The sequence below is a fragment of the Mustela erminea genome, chromosome X (assembly GCF_009829155.1).
Source record: "Mustela erminea isolate mMusErm1 chromosome X, mMusErm1.Pri, whole genome shotgun sequence".
NCBI classification, from domain to species: Eukaryota; Metazoa; Chordata; class Mammalia; order Carnivora; family Mustelidae; genus Mustela; species Mustela erminea.
In genome coordinates this window covers 15,300,946-15,321,655 of record NC_045635.1, presented here as the reverse complement: position 1 = coordinate 15,321,655, position 20,710 = coordinate 15,300,946, and the positions used below count along the sequence as shown (strand labels likewise).

The 20,710-nt window shown below is 48.4% G+C and overlaps 1 protein-coding gene across 7 annotated transcripts in view; it reads left to right on the top strand.

Annotated features, from left to right (window-relative positions):
* SH3KBP1 (SH3 domain containing kinase binding protein 1) overlaps positions 1 to 20,710 on the top strand; it is a 337,564-nt gene that overhangs the window by 277,680 nt on the left and 39,174 nt on the right. For all 7 annotated transcript variants that reach the window (XM_032331651.1, XM_032331653.1, XM_032331647.1 and 4 more), the window contains 3 exons: positions 7,943 to 7,994; positions 11,073 to 11,153; positions 13,870 to 14,029. In XM_032331651.1, the coding sequence (XP_032187542.1) occupies positions 7,943 to 7,994; positions 11,073 to 11,153; positions 13,870 to 14,029 (293 nt within the window). The remainder of the gene's footprint in view (positions 1 to 7,942; positions 7,995 to 11,072; positions 11,154 to 13,869; positions 14,030 to 20,710) is intronic.

The following is a 20,710-nucleotide window of genomic DNA, read 5'->3' as shown; positions in this document are numbered from 1 at the left end:
GGACCTTTCCAAAAGGACACTGAGGGTGAATCTCTTCCAGGGAGTGGAGGGGAGAGGGCCGTCCAGACTGCCCGTCTGACCCTTCTCACCAATCTTTGCAAGCCTGGTAAAAAGTGTTCACATCCTGAAGCATTCGGATGCCAAGACCTTCCTGGTGACTCCTTTCCCTGTGGCCAAGGAATCGTAGTGAGCATGCTGTCCTGCTGGCCGTTTGCCACCTTGCTGGTTCTGTGGGAGATACTGTGATTTTGAAGGCTGAGGTAAAATGTGGATAATTCTTTTAACAAATGGGCCAAGTCTTTGGTCGCCTCTACTGTGGCCCCTTGCTTTCTAGTTCCTAGTCATATTTTAGTAGGGTAGTAATGGCACCAGGTGAGAGTGATTCCATGGCATACCCTTCTAGAAGCTCTGCTCTGTTACATAAGATATTAAGGGAAGGCTTCCACCGAGAGAGTGGAGTTGTCAGTGAGGAGTGGACTCAGCTTGCTCGTTGAGGTGTGCACGCTCTTTGGGGGCCCTGTGGGCATCTCGCCAACCTGGACAAGCAGCCACCATCTCTTTGATAGGTCTCTTAACCACATCCCTAAGAAGAAGATGACTCGGCTGAGGGAAACAATAGTCAAACCTGTCAGACAAAGTAATACCCACAGCTGAGGAGTGGTTGTATAATGTGACATTCAGCTTTTAGAACATGTGAAGCATTACATCCTTTTCATCCCCCCCCACCTCAGCCCACAAAACCAGCCAACCAGCTTTGCCCTGGCCGCTCTAGCAGCCTTTATCGCGGCGCGCAGAGGATTGGTGAGCCGGGGACAGCGTGGCGGGAGCTGGGGCTGTTGTTTGCTGAGTTGGCTGTGTGAAGATGATTAGAATCATTAGCACAAATGCACTGTGTGAGTGACAGAGTCTGCCACCGGTTTCAGCACATGTCATCTAGTCTTGCCAGTGGCTGGGGCTGCAGCCGTTCACCCAGAAAAGAGGACGGGCTGGGGTGATGAGGGTAGACAGCAGCAAAGAGCATTCACACGGCGGCAGACCTCTCGAGTCAGTAGGCGTCACCAAAGCATTCTGAGGAGGCTAGCTCTTTTCTGCTGCGGCTCGGTTCGGACTCAGGTGGTTACCACAGAGCCTTCTGGAATTTCCTGGAGGGCTTTGGTTCAGAGTTCCCAGCAGATTCTCTCTCATTAGGTGACAAACGCTTTGGGGCTTTCTCTCAAGATGTTCCCGGGGAGGGGGGAGAGCACCCATTGGTCTCTTGGTGCATATTTTAGAGCAATTATATAAGCTATTTGAGAGAACCTAGATTCGATAGCTGGCTATTTATTTTGAGACTTGACAGTAAAATTGAATATCAAAATGGAAAGATTAAATATTCTGAGAGCTCCAGTGAAGTGGTGCACATGCTCTGTCATCATTATGGAAGGAAAATGGGCAACTTGAACTCTCAAGAACAGCAGAAAACTCACCGTCATTGAAAAAAAAAATAGAATAGATATCCTGAACGATAATGTTCCTGAACAATTGCTTTTTAAGAAAAAGTCTCGAGCTCTAGAGCCGCGAAGAGAAACTGTTCAAATCACCCAAAGAGGACGTTACTGTTCTAGGGTCCATTGACATGAAGGACCCTTCTGAGTTTGTGGACCATGTCAAGAACCAGCATGTTGCCAAGGTTCCCCCAGTGAATGTTCTACAACAGAGGATCTGCCTCTCAGGTACACAGAAACCTTCCCTCAAAAATTTCTAAAGATGCCTGTGGCTGCGATGCAGGCTCACCTTTGCCAACTCGCAGAGACTTACCCAGCGAGCAGACTGCCAGCTTACTAATTGCAACAAGAACTGAAATGTCAGCCAGTCTGGAACACATGGGTCTGCCTGCCCAGGGCGTTCGCTCCCTGCAGGCTGGGTTTTTAGAAGCCAGATTTCACAGGAAACCACATTTATTTGGTGCTTTCTGCAAGAGCTGGTGGCCCTCACCACGGGTCCTGCAGGTCTAGCTGGAGGCCCCCTTATGCACCAGAGGGTGGGGCGCACCCGGGGAGCTGTGTGTTGAACTCAGCTCGTCCCAGAGGCTGCTGGCGAGCACATGGCACCCTCGGCCTCAGCAACTTTCCACGGCTCTCGGGGTTCACAGCTGACCGGACCCTTCCTATTCATTGTCCATCTCCAGACACGCTGTGCAATCCAGTATGTTCCCCACTTTCTCAGTTATGGTCAAGTACCGACCTTAAGATCGCTCAGCAGTTTTGTCCAGACTTTCACAGGAAAGGAAGACTTGTTGGATTCCCACAATGGCTAGTCCACTGGAGGGGGATTTTGCCAGTGTAGCTGTGACTACATTCTGTTTACCACCTTCCTAGGAGGCCCCTTACCTTAGCCCCCATCGTCTGACAACCCAGTTTATAAAACCAACTCAACCCAAATTTTATCTGTTCCTAGCCATGTCCTTCAGCCTTTTGAGAACCAGTACTTCTAGTTTCTAAAGATGTCCAATGAATTATTTCCCCCAAATGGTCTTCCAAAGAGAAACAAATATGAGCTTCCAATTATCACCATTATGAAAAAAAAATTCACCTACAACCTTGTCTTTACATGTAGTTTTCTGGGTAATTTCACCTGCAGAGATGGGGACCATGAAGGCACTAATGTCAACTAAGCATAACCTAATGATGGAGCCCTAACTGAGCTTCCCCAAAGTAGCCTGGATGGCCCCCTTCTCCCTTCTCTGCTGGTACTTACAGGCTGTACTCGCTCAGTTGAGCCCCTCATTCAGTTGTACCCTTGCCTGGCGTGCTTCTCTGTCACTGCTCTGCCCGAGCGGTCATCTCTTTGAAGGCAGAGCCTGTGTCCCAAGCTTCTCCTCCATGGGACCCAGAAGTATGTGTCTTAGTTCTGCTGGAACAGAATACCATAGACTGGGTGGTTTATAAACAATAGGGCTTTATTTCTCACAATCCGGATGCTGAGAAGTCTAAGGTCAAGGTGCCAGCAGAAGTAACATCTAGTGAGGGTCCACTTCCTGGTTCATAGATGACTGTCTTCTCGCTGTGCCCACACATGGCAGAAGAGGTAGGGGAGCTCTCTGGGGTCTCTTCTGTAAGGACACTGATCCCGTCTTTCAGGGTGCCACCCTCATGACCCGGTCACCCCCTTAAATGCAACACCTCAACATACCCCACATTGAGGATTAGGTTTCACTACAGGAATTTGGGGTCCATTCAGTGGACAAACATTCAGCCCATAGCAGCATACAGGGTTGGCTCTCAGGATTGGCTTGTCATTTGGTGACCACGTGTACCTTCCCTTCCTTCGACCCCTCCTCTCCCACTTAACTGCTCTCTCCTGTACTAGCCTGAAAGAGGAAGGGGGGGCAGGGAGAAGCCAGGTCCTTTGTCAGACTCCTCCTCCCAGACATAGTGGAACTCAGGTCTTTCTATCTGGATGTGAGGTCTGGGCATGGAGTTGAGGCTTCACTTTTGCAGTGGGCGGAGGGAGCAGAGGCATGAGCCAAGGGGGTAAAGTGTGAGAGCATCTTGGGGAGAAGCCAAATATCCAAGCCTGCATGATTCCCCAATAGGCCAGCATTCTAGATGGGCCCAGCCAAGAGGGAGACCAGGGATGCAGGCCGCCGGGCCGAAGGTTAAGTTAAGATAGGAAACTCAAGAGAGACCCTGCTGAGAGCAGGTTTTTGTGGTGGCCCCTGGGGACCTCCTATGCTAGGGACTCTGTAGGGTGCAGAGGGGCCCTTGCTATAATCACAGGGAACCAACGAGCAGAATGGAGGCCTTTGTGTGTTTCTAGAGCTGTGAGGGATATCCTGGTCAGGAACTGTCCATTTTTGTTCCCTTTCCAGCTTCACACAGACACCTCTAGAGAACTTAGAGTACCTGGAGGAGGGTTTCCCAAGGCTGAAAAATCAAGCCAAGGTTGGCTTCCCTCTACCAAAGTGCCCCCCTCAAGGGTACCTGGCCGTCAGGAGTGCGCTCCTCTGATTATTCTCAACAAACCACATGTGTGGGGCCAGAACTCTGAAGGCAAGAGGCCCAGTGGCAAATCAGAATTCCTGCCAGGGAGGCCGGTTGAGCCAGCTGATGAGCTCTTTGCCTGGGACTGGCCAGGCTTGCCAAACAAAGGGCAGAGTCAGCTCGGAAATCCATCAGCAGGAAGTAAGACTTGCCTTCCTGCTGTCTTCACTCCAGAACATTCAGATCTATTTCCTTCCTGGTAATAATGGTAAGAAATCAGATCTAGTTAACATATCCTTTGAAGGATGGTGTTTGCTTAGTGTCCAAGCCAACGGCTCGATATTGGCAGACGCACACACAGGCACACACAGGCCTGTACACCCTGTGTATGGGAAGACCGCAGAACGCATTCTGCTCTCCTAGAAATCAGAAAATGTTGGCTCATTGATTTTGTTAGGAACATTTTCATGCTGACTCTTAATGAATTGCCACAGTCTGGACATTGAGGGAGAGGAGTTCTGGGCTCTCTTTGGCTCCTGCCCAGTGACTGGCCCAGCCCCTCTGGGTCTCAGTCTCCCCAGTGTAGAGGGGACCCTGTGATCATTCATAGCTCTAATATCCTCTGTCTCTAGCACTGATTTACAAATCGAGAAGGCTGAAGCCATCTGAATTTGGATCAGGAGTGTTATATCTCCTCTATGGAGGGAGGGATAAAGAGAAGAAATAGAACAAGTGCCTCTAAAAATTCATGACTTAAAATACTCGCTTGGGTTGTAAGGGTGTTTCTGACTGCACACCTGTGGCACCGGCTAATGCCAGTCAACTCGGCAGAGCACGCGCTGGGCTACTGCTTAACCTGGAGGTGCCCTCCATGCTATTTCCTTCTTCCGGTCACAGTCGGACATTTTGGGGAAAACCGACTAAGTGACGTGCTTACGTCTTCTGATTTAAGAATCATGAATGCCTGTGCTGAAGTCTTTCCTGTCACGTTTTGCTACAGATTTTCCCAGCCTGCCTTCTCAGTTCTCACTGCCTCGTCTTCCTGTTGCGTTTAAAGAGGAAAATCCTTGTAGGCTCCTGTGCAGTCATCTGTTAATCACTTGGGGGACAGTCTGGAGCTGCCTCTGAACCCAGGCCCCAGTTTTTGTTTAGAATTACCTTCAAAGACCTCTTCTTTGAAAACATGGCATCATTTTTCCTCTAAGGAGGCAGGAAGGCTAATTCTGACGGCATCATCGAGTGAAGTCAGTAAAAAAAAAAAACAAAACAAGAAACGCAGGACAGCCTGTAAACCCGTTCCGCTCATAAGCACAGCTGGCCCGCAGCCAGCGCAGATCAAACCTGGTGGGTACAAGGCACACGGTCATAGACTGTGCCCTCCTTTTAGAACTGGCCCCACTTGCCTTCACTACGGCCAGGGCTCCTCACAACCCCTCACACCTCTGCCTCCGCCACTGTCAGGCCCACACTTGCCATGACCACGCTTGTCACACTCAGTCTCTTAGCCTAACACTTCCTGTCCTCTCTCGGTGCCACTCTGCCCTGCCCCGGTCACATTCTGTGTGTCTGCTCCATGTCCAATCTGACAACACTGAGGGATTTTTTTTTTCTTTGCACAGTAATCTTGGAAAACATGATGACTTGTAATTGTCTTTTTTTGTTTTTTTTTTTAATTTGGGGTCCCGTGGTTTGAGGCAAGGTCGCTGGGGTAACAGCCTCGGCAAGAGGAGGCTCATGTGAAATTGGTTATAAAATGTTTCAGAGGAGCAGGAAGTGAGCAAAACATTCACAGGGTAGGCATCGCTGGGGCTTGGCCAGGAAGAAGTAGGCCACAGCGCTCTGTCTGTGAATCAGAACTTACTCTGATCCTGGGGTAAAGGAAGGTTAGTTGGCAGAGTTTCAACAATAACTTCATTAGGCAAACACACATCTGTCCCCAGCTAATTTATACAAGGATAGAAAAGGGAGGCAGAAGGAGGAGGCTGGAGTGGAGAGCTAGAAGGGGCCGGCAGATGCGAAAGGGCCTTCCGCCAGCGAGACGGCCTGTGTGCGGGGGGAGGGGGCCCTTAGAGCATTTTTTCCGTCTCTTTTTTAGAATGATGTTAGCCAGTACTCATATAGGCAGCACCGAAACATATTAAGAAGGAAACACACACACCCACACATGCCCATAATCCTATACTAGTCAGGTATCACGCTATAAATTGGTTCCTTTACAGTCTTTTTCTCTTTCTGTATATTTTGTAACGTAGTTGATCTGAGCTCATATTGTAGCTGTAGCATAGCATAATACCCATATTTTCTTCCCCCCAACTTTCACATGATACAGTTCCCTGTGCTTTTGTGTATACCGCGTGTCATATATGGCCGTGTTGTGGGCTGTCTTGTGGATGCCCTCTGGCAAGGCGGGTCCTTCGCAGTGGCTCAGAGCAGACCTGTGGGTCAGACAGCACAGGGCTGGGCTCCCAGCCCCCATGCTATTTAATAGCATGGTGACTTGGGAAGTGGCTTCATCTCTTTAAGCCTCAATCACTTCATCTGCAAAATGGGCATACTAAAATCACTACTTAAAGTCTTGTCATGAAGATTCAGCAGGGCAGTGCTTACTGACTCCCTGTGCGTGTGAAACTACCTCCTCTCAAGAGGGAGGTAATACCATTGCCATTTTCCATATGAGAAGCTTTAGCTAGGTCAGTCCACCTGCCCCGTGTCCATGGCTGAGACTTGAAGAATGACTTGAAACCCCACCTCTCGGCCACCACGCTGCACTACTTCCTCCAGGTAATGGCCACATCAGCCAGCTACTGAAGAGCAGAGGTGACATGTCACAGAATCCAGAGCCTTCCTGTTGTGATGCCTCCTGAGAAAGTTCTTCACAAGTCTCCTATTCTCAGGGTTTTACTCGAAATCATTTCCTTCTTTGTGCTAGTACCATAGCAGGCCCCGGTGGGCCCCAGAGGGTAGGGGCTGGGGACTGCACGGTGCTTTGGCTGGTCCTTGTGGTGATGTCAGAGTGGTATGGTTTCAGAGTGCAGGACAGACTCTCTAGAGCTGTTGAAAAAGTCACTGGTGTGTAAGGCCCAGAGAGGGTCGGGAGAAGTATCAGCGGCAACGTGGATTCAATTCTCAAATCCTCTGGTTTCTATCTTTCCTTAATGACTTTGATATTGAGATGGTTTTCTCCTCGCCTCTGGCTCTCCTCTCCAAGTATGGTGTCCAAGAGTTGTGCCCTGGCTGGATTCTTGGCCCCTGAATCACTTGCCAAGTGCAGCCTGACCCTCTTCCTCCTACAGTCAATCCTGGGTGAGCAAGGAGAGGCCCTGGAACCGGTTCGGGGCGATGCCACCGACTGCTTCACTGCCTCGTCACCTACAGAGTGACAGGTTGTGAGAGAAGAACAGAAAAAAAGCTCCATTCCACTTTCCAGGGTACACCTGGTCTGGGGGGGCAGCTCACAAGTGGCCTGCCAGCCTTGGGGTCAGAAGGGCTGAAGGTTTAGAACCCACTGACTCCCAGCCACAGCAGCCCCTTGGCCTGCTTTTGGTGAAGGTTCCCTGTCCAGAGCAGATCTGATTTCGTGCTGTCCCAGTGACTCTCCGGAATCACTTGGTTATTCAGCAGATTAAATCTTAATTGCAAATGTGGTTTCGGTGTAGGAGTACCATTGTGCTTGCTGGTCGCAGGCCATTTTTGCTGAGCCGTGCTTTTCCAGAAGGCTGTTACAAATTTAGAAAGGGGGAAATGGTATTTCATTTGTCCATCAAAGTTTTGTTTTGCAGACTGAATTTATTTTAGTGTTGGTCTGAAGGTGCCAAAACCTGACATCCCCAGAGAGAGATTTGCTCAATTTTTTGGAGAACTCCTCTGGACTGTCCAAACTACATCTAGAAAACAATGTCTTCGATCCTTATGTGACAGGCCAACAATCTCATTGGCTTGCCAACAAACTCATGTGTTATCGTTTTTGACTCATTTTTCAGAGACCCAAGAAGCCGCCTCCTCCGTCCGCTCCTGTCATCAAGCAAGGGGCAGGTAATGTGCTTCCGTTCTGGACACAGTGCGTGACTTTCTGTGTGTATTTACAGCACCCTCGGGAGAGCTCAAGGTTCTTAGATTCAAATGCCACGGATCACCAAATTGGGAACTTACCACTTGGTCTCAACAGGCAGATTTTAAATCTGTTGCTGCTTCTCCTAAAAATTAAACATACCATTAAAATGTATCCCTGGTACAGCAAAAAAAAAAAAAAAATCTAGCCTCCCAAGTGAATGACCAGAAAGACTTTGCTTTGGAGTAAACCAGTTTTCTTACACTGTTGTATTTTTTTTTTAATTTCTCATCAACTGCTTTTGAGGAAAGAAGAACTGAATTATCCTGCTTTGCCTGGGCCCACCTCATCTCGAGAGTCAGCTTAGGGAGGATTGCTTCCACAGGTCATAGCCTCACCATGCATGTACAGTGGGGCTAAATTTTTAACAACAACAACAAAAAAATGCGTGGTTAACCAAAATTTGTACTTACTTTACATACCCCCCCCCAACTAAAAAAATGTTCTTCTGGCAATAAATATCTTTCCTCATGAGACTTTTTTCATCTTAAAAAGAGTCCAGTTCACTTTTTCTGTGTAGTTCAGACATGAAGGTTGAATAACATAGGAAGACATGACATGATTGGACGTTTGGTAACTCATTGCGCACAGGGTTCTCATACATAGAAAAGATCATTCGTATTTCCCCATTGAACTCTCCTTTATAATTGTTAAGAACTAATTATGGGGAGAAATTCCTCCATGAATAACTAGTTAAGTAGCATTTTAAAAAATTAACAACTTAAACAGAAGAAGACTAGGGGTATTTTTAGTTCCACACATTAATAACTGTGATATTTCTATAGCATTTAAAGTATGAATAAATTTCCGGGTTGGTTTATTCTCAAATTTATTAATGAGTGATTTTTTTAAGGCCTTTTGGCCCACTGAGTTTGGGGGGGTAATCAGCTTGACCCCAAATTCCTTTACCATTCCCTTTAGGATAGTGGAGAATTAGTGAGCTTCTGCCCTGAAATGAGGTGTTAATTACGCCTCTTGCCCCGCCCCCCCACATCGTAGTTTGCATTGAGCAGTTTAATTTTGCCACCTAGTGGTTCACACCGGATCAATATTTTGTTGTGCTGAAATTAAAACTGGCTCTTGTTTTGCTTTTCTCTCCCGACCCTTTTCCTTGAGGCTTTGGTGATGGATTATAGACCAAGGAGATAAGTTGAGTGGCCCAAGGCTCAAGGAGCCTAGAATGTAACTAGGATTGGGTTCTTCATGGCAGTAGGATTGTCAGTTCCTCCTGTATCTCTAGGAATAACAAATATCTTCGTTACCATTAGAAGCCTAGATTGTAGCACAGTAGGCAAATTCTTTCTCTTTTAAAGCAGTTTTATGTAAGGTTATGCTGGATCTCTGTGGGGCAAAGCAAGATGGCATTTAATTTTCCTAGATTCCTACTGCTCATCTCTTTTTTAAATAATTTTTATGATATTATAGTTTTTGATGTAGAGTTCCATGATTCATTGTTTGTGTATAATGCCCAGTGCTCCATGCAATCCTTGCCCTCCTTAATTTATCCTGCTGAATGATCCTGGGCATTGCTTTGTGACAGGGAGGTAGATATTTATATTTTCCTTATCATCAGCTTTCCTCGTATTTGATTATTTGACCAAAAAACCCAAAAAAGTATGGAATTGACAGAAATTAGATACAGTGTTTAATTTGTAATGAGTCATTAAGGAGATTTCGGTAAAGTGTGTTCAGTGGATTTTTTTTTTCAGTTCCTTTGGCTTCTGATACTGTGTCATTGAGATTTTAGTTCCAGGTACCCATCAATAGGGATGGGCAGTAAGGAATTCACCGAGCACTCAAGCAAGTCTCTAAGTCTGAGGAGAACTTGTGATTGGTTTTATGCTTTAGCTGTTTTGCAAATGTACTTATGCACCTGAGGCCACGGGCCCTGCTGAGGACCCCAGGTGAGGGAGCAGCTGCAGTCGGCAGAGCCCTGCAGGTATATTTGGGAAAATGTCATATGTAACATTTGAGGGATTCAGGCACAGATATACTAGACTGAAGGACAACCACAGATCTTCTCTGCACATCCCTCTACTTAAGAATAGGCTGTTGTTATTATGGCTGCATAACAAACCACCCCAAATATGGTGGCAGAAAACAACGGTCCTCTTATGCCCATGGCTTCTGGGATCAGGAATTTGAACAGGGTCTGGCCAAGATATCTTGTCTCTCCGCTCCTTGATATTTGGGACAATATCATTTTTGATATTTGATATTTGGTATTTGGGATAGCTGGGAACGCTGGGCCAGCGGAAGCTGGAGGACCCACTTTGGAGATGGCTGCTTTGCTGTCAAGTCTGGCTGCCCTTGACAGGAATGGCTGGAGGGCTGGGCTCAGTGGGGGCATGTGGAGACCATGTCTACACATGGCTTCTTCAGCGGGCCTTAGGTTTGTGGACTTCTCACATGGACATTCAGTGTTCTAGCAAATAAAGCATAAGCGATACAGTCTTTTATGACACAGCCTTGGAAATTATATGGTATCATGTTGGCCCCTGGTTGAAGCAGTCACAAGCCTACCCACATTCCAGACAGGGGACACAGACCTCACCTCTTAATGGGCAGGGTAGCAAACGATGTGAGGCTACAACATAGGATCCAGATCCCTGTGAAATTTCTTTTTATTTGTAGAGCAATCGCCAGTGACCCATTATTTGCGTATTTTGATGATTGACTTGCCTATACATATTTTCCACCCACACCCAGTGATTTCCTGTGACTGTTTTGATGTCTCAGGAAGTCAGATTTAAATATCAGAAAATAGTAATGGCATCCTTGTAAATTAAGGACATATAGGCAGGCAAACTTAATGACATAGGCCAGAAATGGCTTCTGCTGTTTTCTAAGCGGCTTATATTTGCCAGGTAGCACCAGCGCTCAGCTTAGGGGGAGAAAAGTCTATTGACTTTGCTGTACCTGATAAATATTTAAAATGCTGGTGTGTCTAATAAATGGATAGAGAAAACATGTTCTGATCACTGTTATCCTTTCCCCCTTAGGTACCACTGAGAGAAAACATGAAATTAAAAAGATACCTCCCGAGAGACCAGAAACGCTTCCAAACAGAACAGATGAGAAAGGTATGAAATCAAGTCTTCACTGGTACTGCTCGAACAGCCGGAGACAAAGCCGTCGGTCAGGGGCTAGTCCAGATTACCCACAGAGTTTGTTTGTAGGGGGGAATATGGTGATTATGGTTTTATTTTGGTTGCTTTTAAATATCCCATTTCTAAGGAAATCGGAGAGAGGGTTATGTGGTGCTTTTTTGGGCCAGAATTCCTCACTGAATGAAAAACAACCAGACCAGTCACTTAACACATCAGGGTTCTTCCATCCCGGTCTTCCTGCCATTGCTACCCCAGCAGCATCGTGAAGCCAAGGTGCTGACGAGACGTTTCCTGAGGCCCTGGATGTGTCTACCAGAGTTTCCATCCTACCCTCTCCCGTGCCTCGTGCCCCAGGGCACTTATTCCCTGTTGATGGGTGCCTGTAGACTGAGAGAAATTGCCATCAGGACAAATGAAAGCCGTCATCCTCGGTCACTGCTGGACTTTTGACTCTGGCTACTATGTCACAGACACATGTCCTTGGTCAAGAATGCTAGGGGGGAGGGGCATGGCAAAACTGGGAGAAGCAGCTCAGGGCCCACAGTCCCCTGAAGGCAGTCAGGAAAGTCATCTGAAGGGGAGTAGCTTCCCAGGACTCACAGAGTCAACTTTTACAAATGTGTTTGACTCCCTACTGTTCTGAGTACATCTCCCAGAGAAATCTGCATGCTGTGGAAGGACTCATTTTGTTAGGTGTCTAAGATTTGATTGATCACACATTTTATGGGGAAAGTGCTATGTTATTATTATGAACAGGAGGCAGAGCAAATTCCATTTTAAAAAGCAGTTATTTGGAAGTCACAAGAGAAATGCTGAATTAATGAATGTAATTATTTGGAGATACTCCTGGGTGGCCTCATGAAATTTTATTGTGAAATTTCATATTTTTTTTATCCACCTGCCAAAAGTTTTGCCAACATTGCCAGTTCTTAAGAAGTTACATCTCTTTTCCTTCACAGTGAACACTTAAAATCTAAGTTGTGGAACCTCATTGAAAGGTCTGTGTCCCAGAGCAGTGAAAAAACAGCCATGTGTATATCATGCAAACAGCCCTTTGAGGAGAGTGTGTGCTGTGACATAACCGAACACTGCCCCCTGTCCACACGGAGGACACATGACTAGTCTCTGGCTGACCACCAGCCTCCAACACAGGAACTTCCTGCTCTGTTCCATGCTGACTGACATAAGGACTTGGCTTATGTGTGAACAACTGCCCCAGTTGGCTGGCCAAGTGACCACACACTTCTGATTCCTTCCACTCCTCTGATTCCTTGTTCAGTGCCACAGTGGGTCCGGAAGGCAGAAACCCTGGTCAGAACAACAGGGGAGCCAGAGAGCCAGCCCCACCCTGAGACTTGGCCTTCCCTGTGAGGTGGGCACAACCCCCCATTTGCTCAGCACACGCCAGAGAGGCCGCCCCCCAGTACATTCCAGCAGGAGGAGTCTCCGCTCCTTTGCATCTGAGCCAAGCCCTTCCTCCTTTGGTCCGCGTGGACAGTGAGTGAGCTCCCAGCATTCCCAGATGGAGCGTATTCCCCTACTGAAGTGCGGGGGTGAGCACAGTGGTGTCTGTATAGTAACTGGTGGGCTTTTTAATGCTTTGCCAATCAGCCTGGGCACCTGAGCAATATGAGTGTGTTTGCAAGAGGAACTCTTCAGAGTTCCAGCTTACGAGTGAACATAGGGAACAGGCCTGTCCTCCAGTGGGCAGCTCTTTGGAGTTCCATCTTTATAAAGAAGAACATGGATGTGTGCTTTTTACGCCACACATGGGGCACAGCTAACTGGGGACAGAAAACACGAAGCTGTCAGTCACGCTACTGCTTAGTTGGCTGCCAGATCTGACTTTAACTTCATTCTAATAGCGGACTTAAATCCTTGGAAACCAAATACCTGTGAAATCCCAGTTTACCTTCCAAGTTCAAACTGTACACAAAAAGAATCCAGAATTAGTTCTTTATTCCCAGAGATGCCCCCCCCCCCCCCGGCCACAACTTACTGGCTCATGGCCCCTTTACACAGGCTGACCTGAGAGGCATCAGGCTTCTTGCCTCCTCACACCCAGCAGGTCGTGTGGGTTCTTGACCAAACTCATCAACCATTTGCTGAGCACCTGCTATGTGCCGGGCACTGGATCGGCTCTAGAGGGACAACCAGACATGGGCCCCGCCCTGGGGGACTGACGGCCTACAGGCTCTGCCAGGCATATACACTCCCGGAAAGTAGCCAAGTGGAACGCATTTATGAAGGGCTGCCTTTCTGGGCTCAGATGAGGGAGTAAGAAAGTCTGCCTCTGAGGGTAGGTTCGGCTGTTGAGAAGGGAGTGTGACAGTGTCCTGGTTCAGCCAGGCCAATGAGTAGGCCTGAGAAAGGATCTGTGGGAGCTCACCACGGGTGGGCAGTGGCCGGAAGGGCCCTCCAGGCCAGCACAGGCAAAGGCCAACAGTGGGCTGCAGCTGGAGAGGGGATTTTCCTAACTTGACCAAAAAAATAAAGAAGCCTCTAAAAATACATGAATAAATAGAAATTAAAAAAAAATAATGCTCTTCACCCTCCAACTTCACCTTTGCAAGTAGCCTCAGTGATTTTTTTTTTTTTAAATACAGGAAACGAGCAGTCTGCCCCTAAGTACTGTCACTTACGCTAGATCTCCCTGTCTTCTTTATGCTTTTTAAACAATGACTTAAAGAAAGACCAGAGAGAGAGCCAAAACTGGATTTACAGAAGCCCTCTGTTCCTGCCATACCGCCCAAAAAGCCGCGGCCACCCAAGACCAATTCTCTCAGCAGACCCGGTGCGCTGCCCCCCAGGAGGCCTGAACGACCAGTGGGTCCCCTGACCCACACCAGGTACTGCTCTGCTCTTGCCACCGGGGGCGGGTGAGGGTTGGCCGCGGGCCACAGGAGAGGGACCTCGAGTGCGGCCAGCAGAGGGAGAGGGGACGGAGCTGCCCTTCCACCTTCTAGCAAAGCTGTCTGAAGACTCCAGCTACTTCTGTTCTTGCTTCTTCTGTGCTTGGGCAGAAGTGGGTTCGAGGCCGGGAGGCACAGTGTGGGTTTTAGGCTGAGCAGATGGGAATCAGGTATCTTGCATGTAGGCTCTGCTCACACGGAAGGGTTTTCCCTGAGCTTCTTGAGGGCATGCCAGCTGCCCTTCAGACTGGACATGTGGGTATCACGACCCCCATCATCCTTGGATGTCCCCGTGGCCTCAGGTGCGCACCACTCCCTGGGAGCTCCATGCCCTGACCCTCTCCCTGCTCTGCGGTGCCTCTTGCCCCAGCCCCAGGCTCCCTTGGCCCTGGACTGCGCAGCCCTATTGTGGCACCGAGGACCCGTCATTGGCGAATATTGTCTTAGTGTACGTGTCTCCAAACTGTGAGACACCCTCAAAGGCAAGGGACATGCTTTGCTCAGGCAGAGGTTCTGAGGTGTGCCTGGCACAACTCACATTTGTTCGCTGGCTGGCTGGGCACACAGGTCGGGAGTGGGGAGTCAGAGTTGGAAATTGTGCTCCAGGGCCTGAGCTGCCCACCACGGAGCAAAGAAGGGTTGTGTTCGTTCCCCGAGTTAACTGCCAGAACTTTCTCCTAGTATGTGTGTATTATGTGTGTTGGTGTCATACAGCAGAGCAAGCTCTTGGCTTGGAGGTCTTGCCATGTACCTGTCAGCACACAGTCACTCACCAGATTTTTGTTCTTTCGAGCCAAGTTTGCCTGGTGAGTCACATGGGGCTTCAGCGCCCTCGGGCTGGGGTCAGCAGGCTTCCTGGTTTGCATCTCATCTTGCTCATAGGTGGGCGGGCCTTGGCATGTCACTGCCCCTCTCCGAGACCTTACTTTTTCTGCCTATAAATTGGGGATGATAATGGAATGCAGACAAAAGGATGGAACACGACAATCCCCAGTAACCTCATGCTTGTAAATCAACGTTAGTTCCATTGTCATTCTTTCTTTTTTTAAGATTTAATTTTTAAGTAATCTCTACACCCAGTGTGGGGCTCATTTACTTCTTAGGAAACAAGGTTTAAATCGTGACATAAAATTGACCTCCTTAGCCATTAGTCAGTGTGCAGTTCAGTGACATCAGGGACATCTGCATTGTGGGGCAAACACCCGCATGCAACCACAGACCTCTTTCCATCTTGCAGAACTGAAACTCTGTACCCATTAAGCACCAACTCCCCTTCCCACTTGCCTAGCCCCTGCCAACCACCAGTGTACAATTGACCTTCGAATACGCAGGGTAAGGGGTACTGACCCCCATGCAGTTGAAAATCTGTGTACAACTGTGCCCCCCTCCCCGAAGCTTCACTGCTAATAGCTTACTGTTGACCAGAAGCTTTACCAATGTAAAGAGTCGACTAACGGGGCGCCTGGGTGGCTCAGTGGGTTGGGCCGCTGCCTTCGGCTCAGGTCATGGTCTCAGGGTCCTGGGATCGAGTCCCGCATCGGGCTCTCTGCTCAGCTGGGAGCCTGCTTCCCTCTATCTCTCTCTCTGCCTGCCTCTCCATCTGCTTGTGATCTCTCTCTGTCAGATAAATAAATAAAATCTTAAAAAAAAAAAGAGTCGACTAACACATAGTTTATATGTTCTATGTATTATAGACTATATTCTTACAATAAAGTCGGCTAGAGAAAAGAAAACATTATTAAGACAATCATAAGGAAGAGAAATTAGATTTTGCAGTACTGGCCTGTATTCATTGAAGAAAATCCACATATAAGTGGACCCACACAGTTGAAACCTGTGTTGTTCAAGGACCAACTGTGCTTTCTACCTCTGTGAATTTGATTCTTCTAGATGCCTCATGTAAGTGGAACCACATAGAATCTGTCTGTTTAACTGGCTGATTTCACTTACCCTGATAGCCCCAAGGTTCATCCATGTGGTAGCAGGACCCGTTCACTCTTAATACAAACCCCGCCACCGCCCTTGCCCAGATGTAGGAGCAGGTAGCTCTGTGAGTGGCTGAGCCACGTCAGAAGCTCCGCCGGCTGTGGTAGACGCACAATGGCCCAAGTGCAGGAGACCAGCTCCCCAGCTGAACATGCAGCCAGTGACCTCAGTGCGGGCGGGCCCATCGGAGTGGCAGCTGGCTCGCCCGCGTCGTTCTGTGAACAGCTCCCAAGGCCCAAACAACTGCCCCCATGTGATGGCCCATAGGGAGACTCATGGGACCAGGGCCACTGTTGAGCAGGTCAGGCCCTACATGTCGTGCCCTCTTCCGCGGACAGATAGAAGCCTGTGTGCATATGCGCAAGACAGGGCCATGTGACCGCCCCGGTGACCTCAGCCCAGGGCTCAGTAGCATGGCTGGCCCAGCAGCTAGCACTCCAGAAGAAAACAGTTATGTAAACCAAAGTGCTTCTGAAGAAAGTATGAGCTACACAGAGAGACTGGAGAGCAAAGGTTGTGCATCTCTTTCTGGTGGGTGAAAGGGGAAGGGAAGGCACGCTCTGCCAAATTCTGTTAGTCTTCTAGGGGCTACAGTCATTTCCCTGAAGTCAGTAACAATTTCCAGAATATTCCTGTTCTAATCTGATCTGAAGAGAAGTGCAATTCCAATGACTTCTTTGCCTTCAAAGGTTGTTCTCAACCGTCTCATTGTGGGATAGGTACAGGCTTTGTGTGCCCCAGTTGGACCTGAATGCAAGGGGAAAGTGAATTGTAACTGGGACCTTCTGGACTCCCAGAAGCCCCCTCCGCATCTGTCCTCTGTCTAGCTGTTCTTCACCTCCAACTCTCTCATCATCCACTTGTCCGTTAGAGGTATGGCTCGCTGGGGAAGATGCATGAGGAGGGCTGTGTATATAAGCCAGTGGGAAATGTAACTGTTCGTCACCTGGGTGGTCTCCCACTTAGCCCATGGTGGCCCAGCCCTCAGAACATAGGGTTTGCAGAAATGGGACAAGGGAGGAGAGGCCCTAGCTTCCTTCCCAACAATCCTAGGAAGTGGCAGACGCAGGCAAGGCTGGGAGCATTTGGGAAACCAATACCTCCTTTGGCTGCTTGCTCAGCCGTCTGAAGGGAGCCCAGTGCCTACTCTAACTTGGTGGTTAGAGCAGGCTCTCAATTTCGAGTGTGGGTCAGAATCACCTGGAGAACATGTTCAAACAGATCGCTGGGCCCCGCCCACACTGTTGCTGACTTGGTAGTTCTCAGGTTGGGCCTGGGAACTTACATTTCCATCAAGCTCCGGGTTGCAATCTCCAAGCTGCTGGCCTATGTCCACACTTCGAGAACCCCTGGTCTCGATTATCCCAAGTTTTTGACAGTGCCCTCCCCTTCCCTGGCTGCCTCTCATGCACCTATTAATGCTCCCCGATTTCAGAGCCCACTTAGCACATACAGCTTCTGGAAGCTGTCCCTTATGCCTCAGGATTGCTCTCTCTTCCAAAAGCCTGGCACCCCGTGTTTAGCCTAGTGTGGGGCCCCATGCTGTGCCACTTGGGATGCTCACACCCCCGGACTCCTTTACCAGATTTAAAGCAGATCAGGAGTGTGTTTTGTCATCTCCACATGCTCTACAGGGTTGAGCATATGGTAGTGGCTCATATAACACACTTGTTGAATGCCATGGTTCCTACAAAGGCAGGGAGGTGCCAGTGCTGACATTTTGTTCACTTTTGCCTCTCCCATCATCCTTCCCAGGCCCTGTACAAGCTCTGCACCATGTGGGTCCCATGTTCTGTACCTAGCGTGCCATGGATTCCAACGTTACAAAATTGAAGAAGATCACAGAAAGTCTTACTATTTCTCAGTGCCTCGCGCGTTTCATATTTTTTGCTAAGCAGTTACATTGGACAACCAGCCCTTATATCGGTTTATGAACTTGGTTTTGTTCCGCCCAATTGGTTGAGGTAGGAATGTTAGCAACGCTCAGACAGTTTTGCGTCATGGGTCCTCCAAAGAGAAAGTATTATCTACTGTAGGAAGCCAAATCCTCTCTAGGATTTGCCTGACTGGATGGTGGACAGAGAATTGAACACATGGACACACGGTCATTATTTGTTCTCACCAGCCAGAAACCTCCTACCAAATGTGGCTTCCAGGAGAGGTTGGTTTCTTTCCATTTAAATAGGAAGTCATATCTTTTAGAATGAAGAAATGCACAAGTTTAAGAAGAGGGGAGTCATTTTTTGATACATTTGCTTAACAGAAATGTATTGAGGGGCCACTGTGTGCAAGGCACTGTTCTGGATCTCTAATCCTGGGGCTCAGCCGCAGGTCGGTTTCCAGGAACCACATCTGGGAGAAGTAGAATGACGCCCTTGCATAGTTTTGTGTCCAGCCAGAGCAAGTGGAAGCATGCCATTAACATACTTAACCATTGGTAAGAATATTCTTCCAATTTCCAGAAAGTAAGTTAAGATGGAATTATAACAGGAAAAAAAAAAAAAGACTGTTAAAAAAAATTAGTACCAGAGTTGATTTTAAAATTGAATGATTGGAGTGCCTGGATGGTTCAGTCATTTAAGTGTCTGACTCTTGATTTTGACTCAGATCACAACCTTAGGATCATGGGATTGAGCCCCACTTCAAGCTCTGCCCTGGGCATGGAGCCTGCTTAAGATACTCTCTGTCCCTCTGCTCCTTCCCCTGCCTCCCTAGCTCTTAAAAAAAACAAACAAACAAAAAACAAAACAACTGAATGATGAGAGGAGATTCTACTAGGCCCTAAGTGCCCCCTTCATTTGCAGGCCTGCACCTTGGCAATGCATTCGTTATTACTTCCCAGTGTGCGAAGCCAGAGTGCTCATCTTGTCCAGCCCAGTCGGGGGGGGGGGGCAAGCATTCTGTCCACCCATATTTTCACACTTGAGAAAATGGAGGCTCGAAAGTATAGAGCCTTCTCACTTGTTTTGATATTTGATCATAAAAATGTTTCAATTGACAGAACGTACCTAAACCTTTTTGTATGTGTGTATACACACATGAACATGTGATATTATATGTCCAATAATGTGTATTATTGGTGTAATAAACATGAGCCCTATAAAAGGAGGTCCTGGAACTTGGGAGATGGTCCAAAAGAAAAAAAAAGAAAAAGAAAAATCCAAGGAAATGCTGGAGGGAAGCAGGTTTCTCTGAGCTCTAGTAATTCTATGCAGTGGGAGGCAGCGAGCCAGAAACCTGAGGGGCAAGACAGGTGTGGGACTTCAAAAGAATAAACCCAATAGGGAAAGAGGTAGAAGCAGGCTAGAACAGGTCTGTTAATCCTCCCAAACATAAGTACCCCAATTTGTAATATTTTTTTCATTTTCTTCCAAATAGCAGGGAAGCTGGAGCAGAACCTTTGTTCCGAGCTGCAGGGGAGTTTTGGCCGGTGCCTGCCCTCCCGTGGACAGCAGGGAGCAGCGTGTGCTCTCCAAGTAGAGGGGGCAGGGGACTGGCAGGGTCGGGGCTGGCAGGGCCGGTGCTCCAGAGGCCCTGAGTGGTAGACAGGAGGTCTGGGCTGGAGGGGCAGGAAGTGAAGCCGAAAGGCATCAGGAGGAGGAGAGGTGAGCGAGCATGGAGTGGGAAAAGCTGATAGCCGGAAGAACAGGAGATGTTGGTCAGAAAGGGGAGGTGTGTGCTCACAGCTTCAGAGGCGCAGTAGGTCTGAAGATGAACTTAACCACGGAGAGAGGGGCCACGAATCTGGGTGACTGAACGTGAATGAAGGTTATAAGTGAAGGGACCAGGGGAAGGCGGGGCTGGCATTGGTGGCCGTCATAGGCTCAGGAAGATGGCAAGAGCCAAAGTGAGGTGAGGCTGACGTTCTAGAAACTGATGCCCTCCCAGATAAACATCGGTGTATTCTGGGAGTTGAAGACGGCCAGTGATTAGAAAGATTTCATGATCAGGGTGGTAGTTGGCCGTTTAGAGAGGAGGTGCTAGATGTGGGGGCATTGGTACCATGGCTCAAGCATCCCGGAGGGCACCATGCGTTGACTTCAGATGTGGAAGCATGTGTTGGAGGAGGGATCTCAGTGAGAAGGTGGGCATTTGAGTCTCGGACACCAGGCTGCGTGCAGGAGACCTGGTGACTTCCCAGATTCATGCTACTCAGAGACGGCTATCGCTTTAAATGTCTACCCATGAGGTACTTTTCCTGGGAAGGGCTGAAGGCTCCACCACAGAAACTGAAACGCCATATCCAGTGGGAAGGACAGTGGAACTGCAAGGCTTTTACTTGTAATGAAGATGGAAGCTGGATTTCAGAGACACACCGGGAGATAAGAGGCTGCGGAGCTCTGAGACAGTTGAGCTGGAGGCAAAGATTAAGTAAACATTTATATGCCAAACATCAACTCAGTGCTTAGGGAAGGGCAGATGTCTCTCTTGAGACCAATTTACCCACATGGAAGTTCATTTTTCTTTAGATTTACACAGGCAGCCTGGCTGCTCCAGCCCCTGGGGTTACAACTGAACAGGCAATAAGCTTCCGGGTCTCAATAGCTCTGTGAGGGGTGTGCCCCGCCCCCGCTTCCCCACCTCTTCTCTCTTACTAGGTATAAACTAATCCATCAATCGATCAAAAAGGAG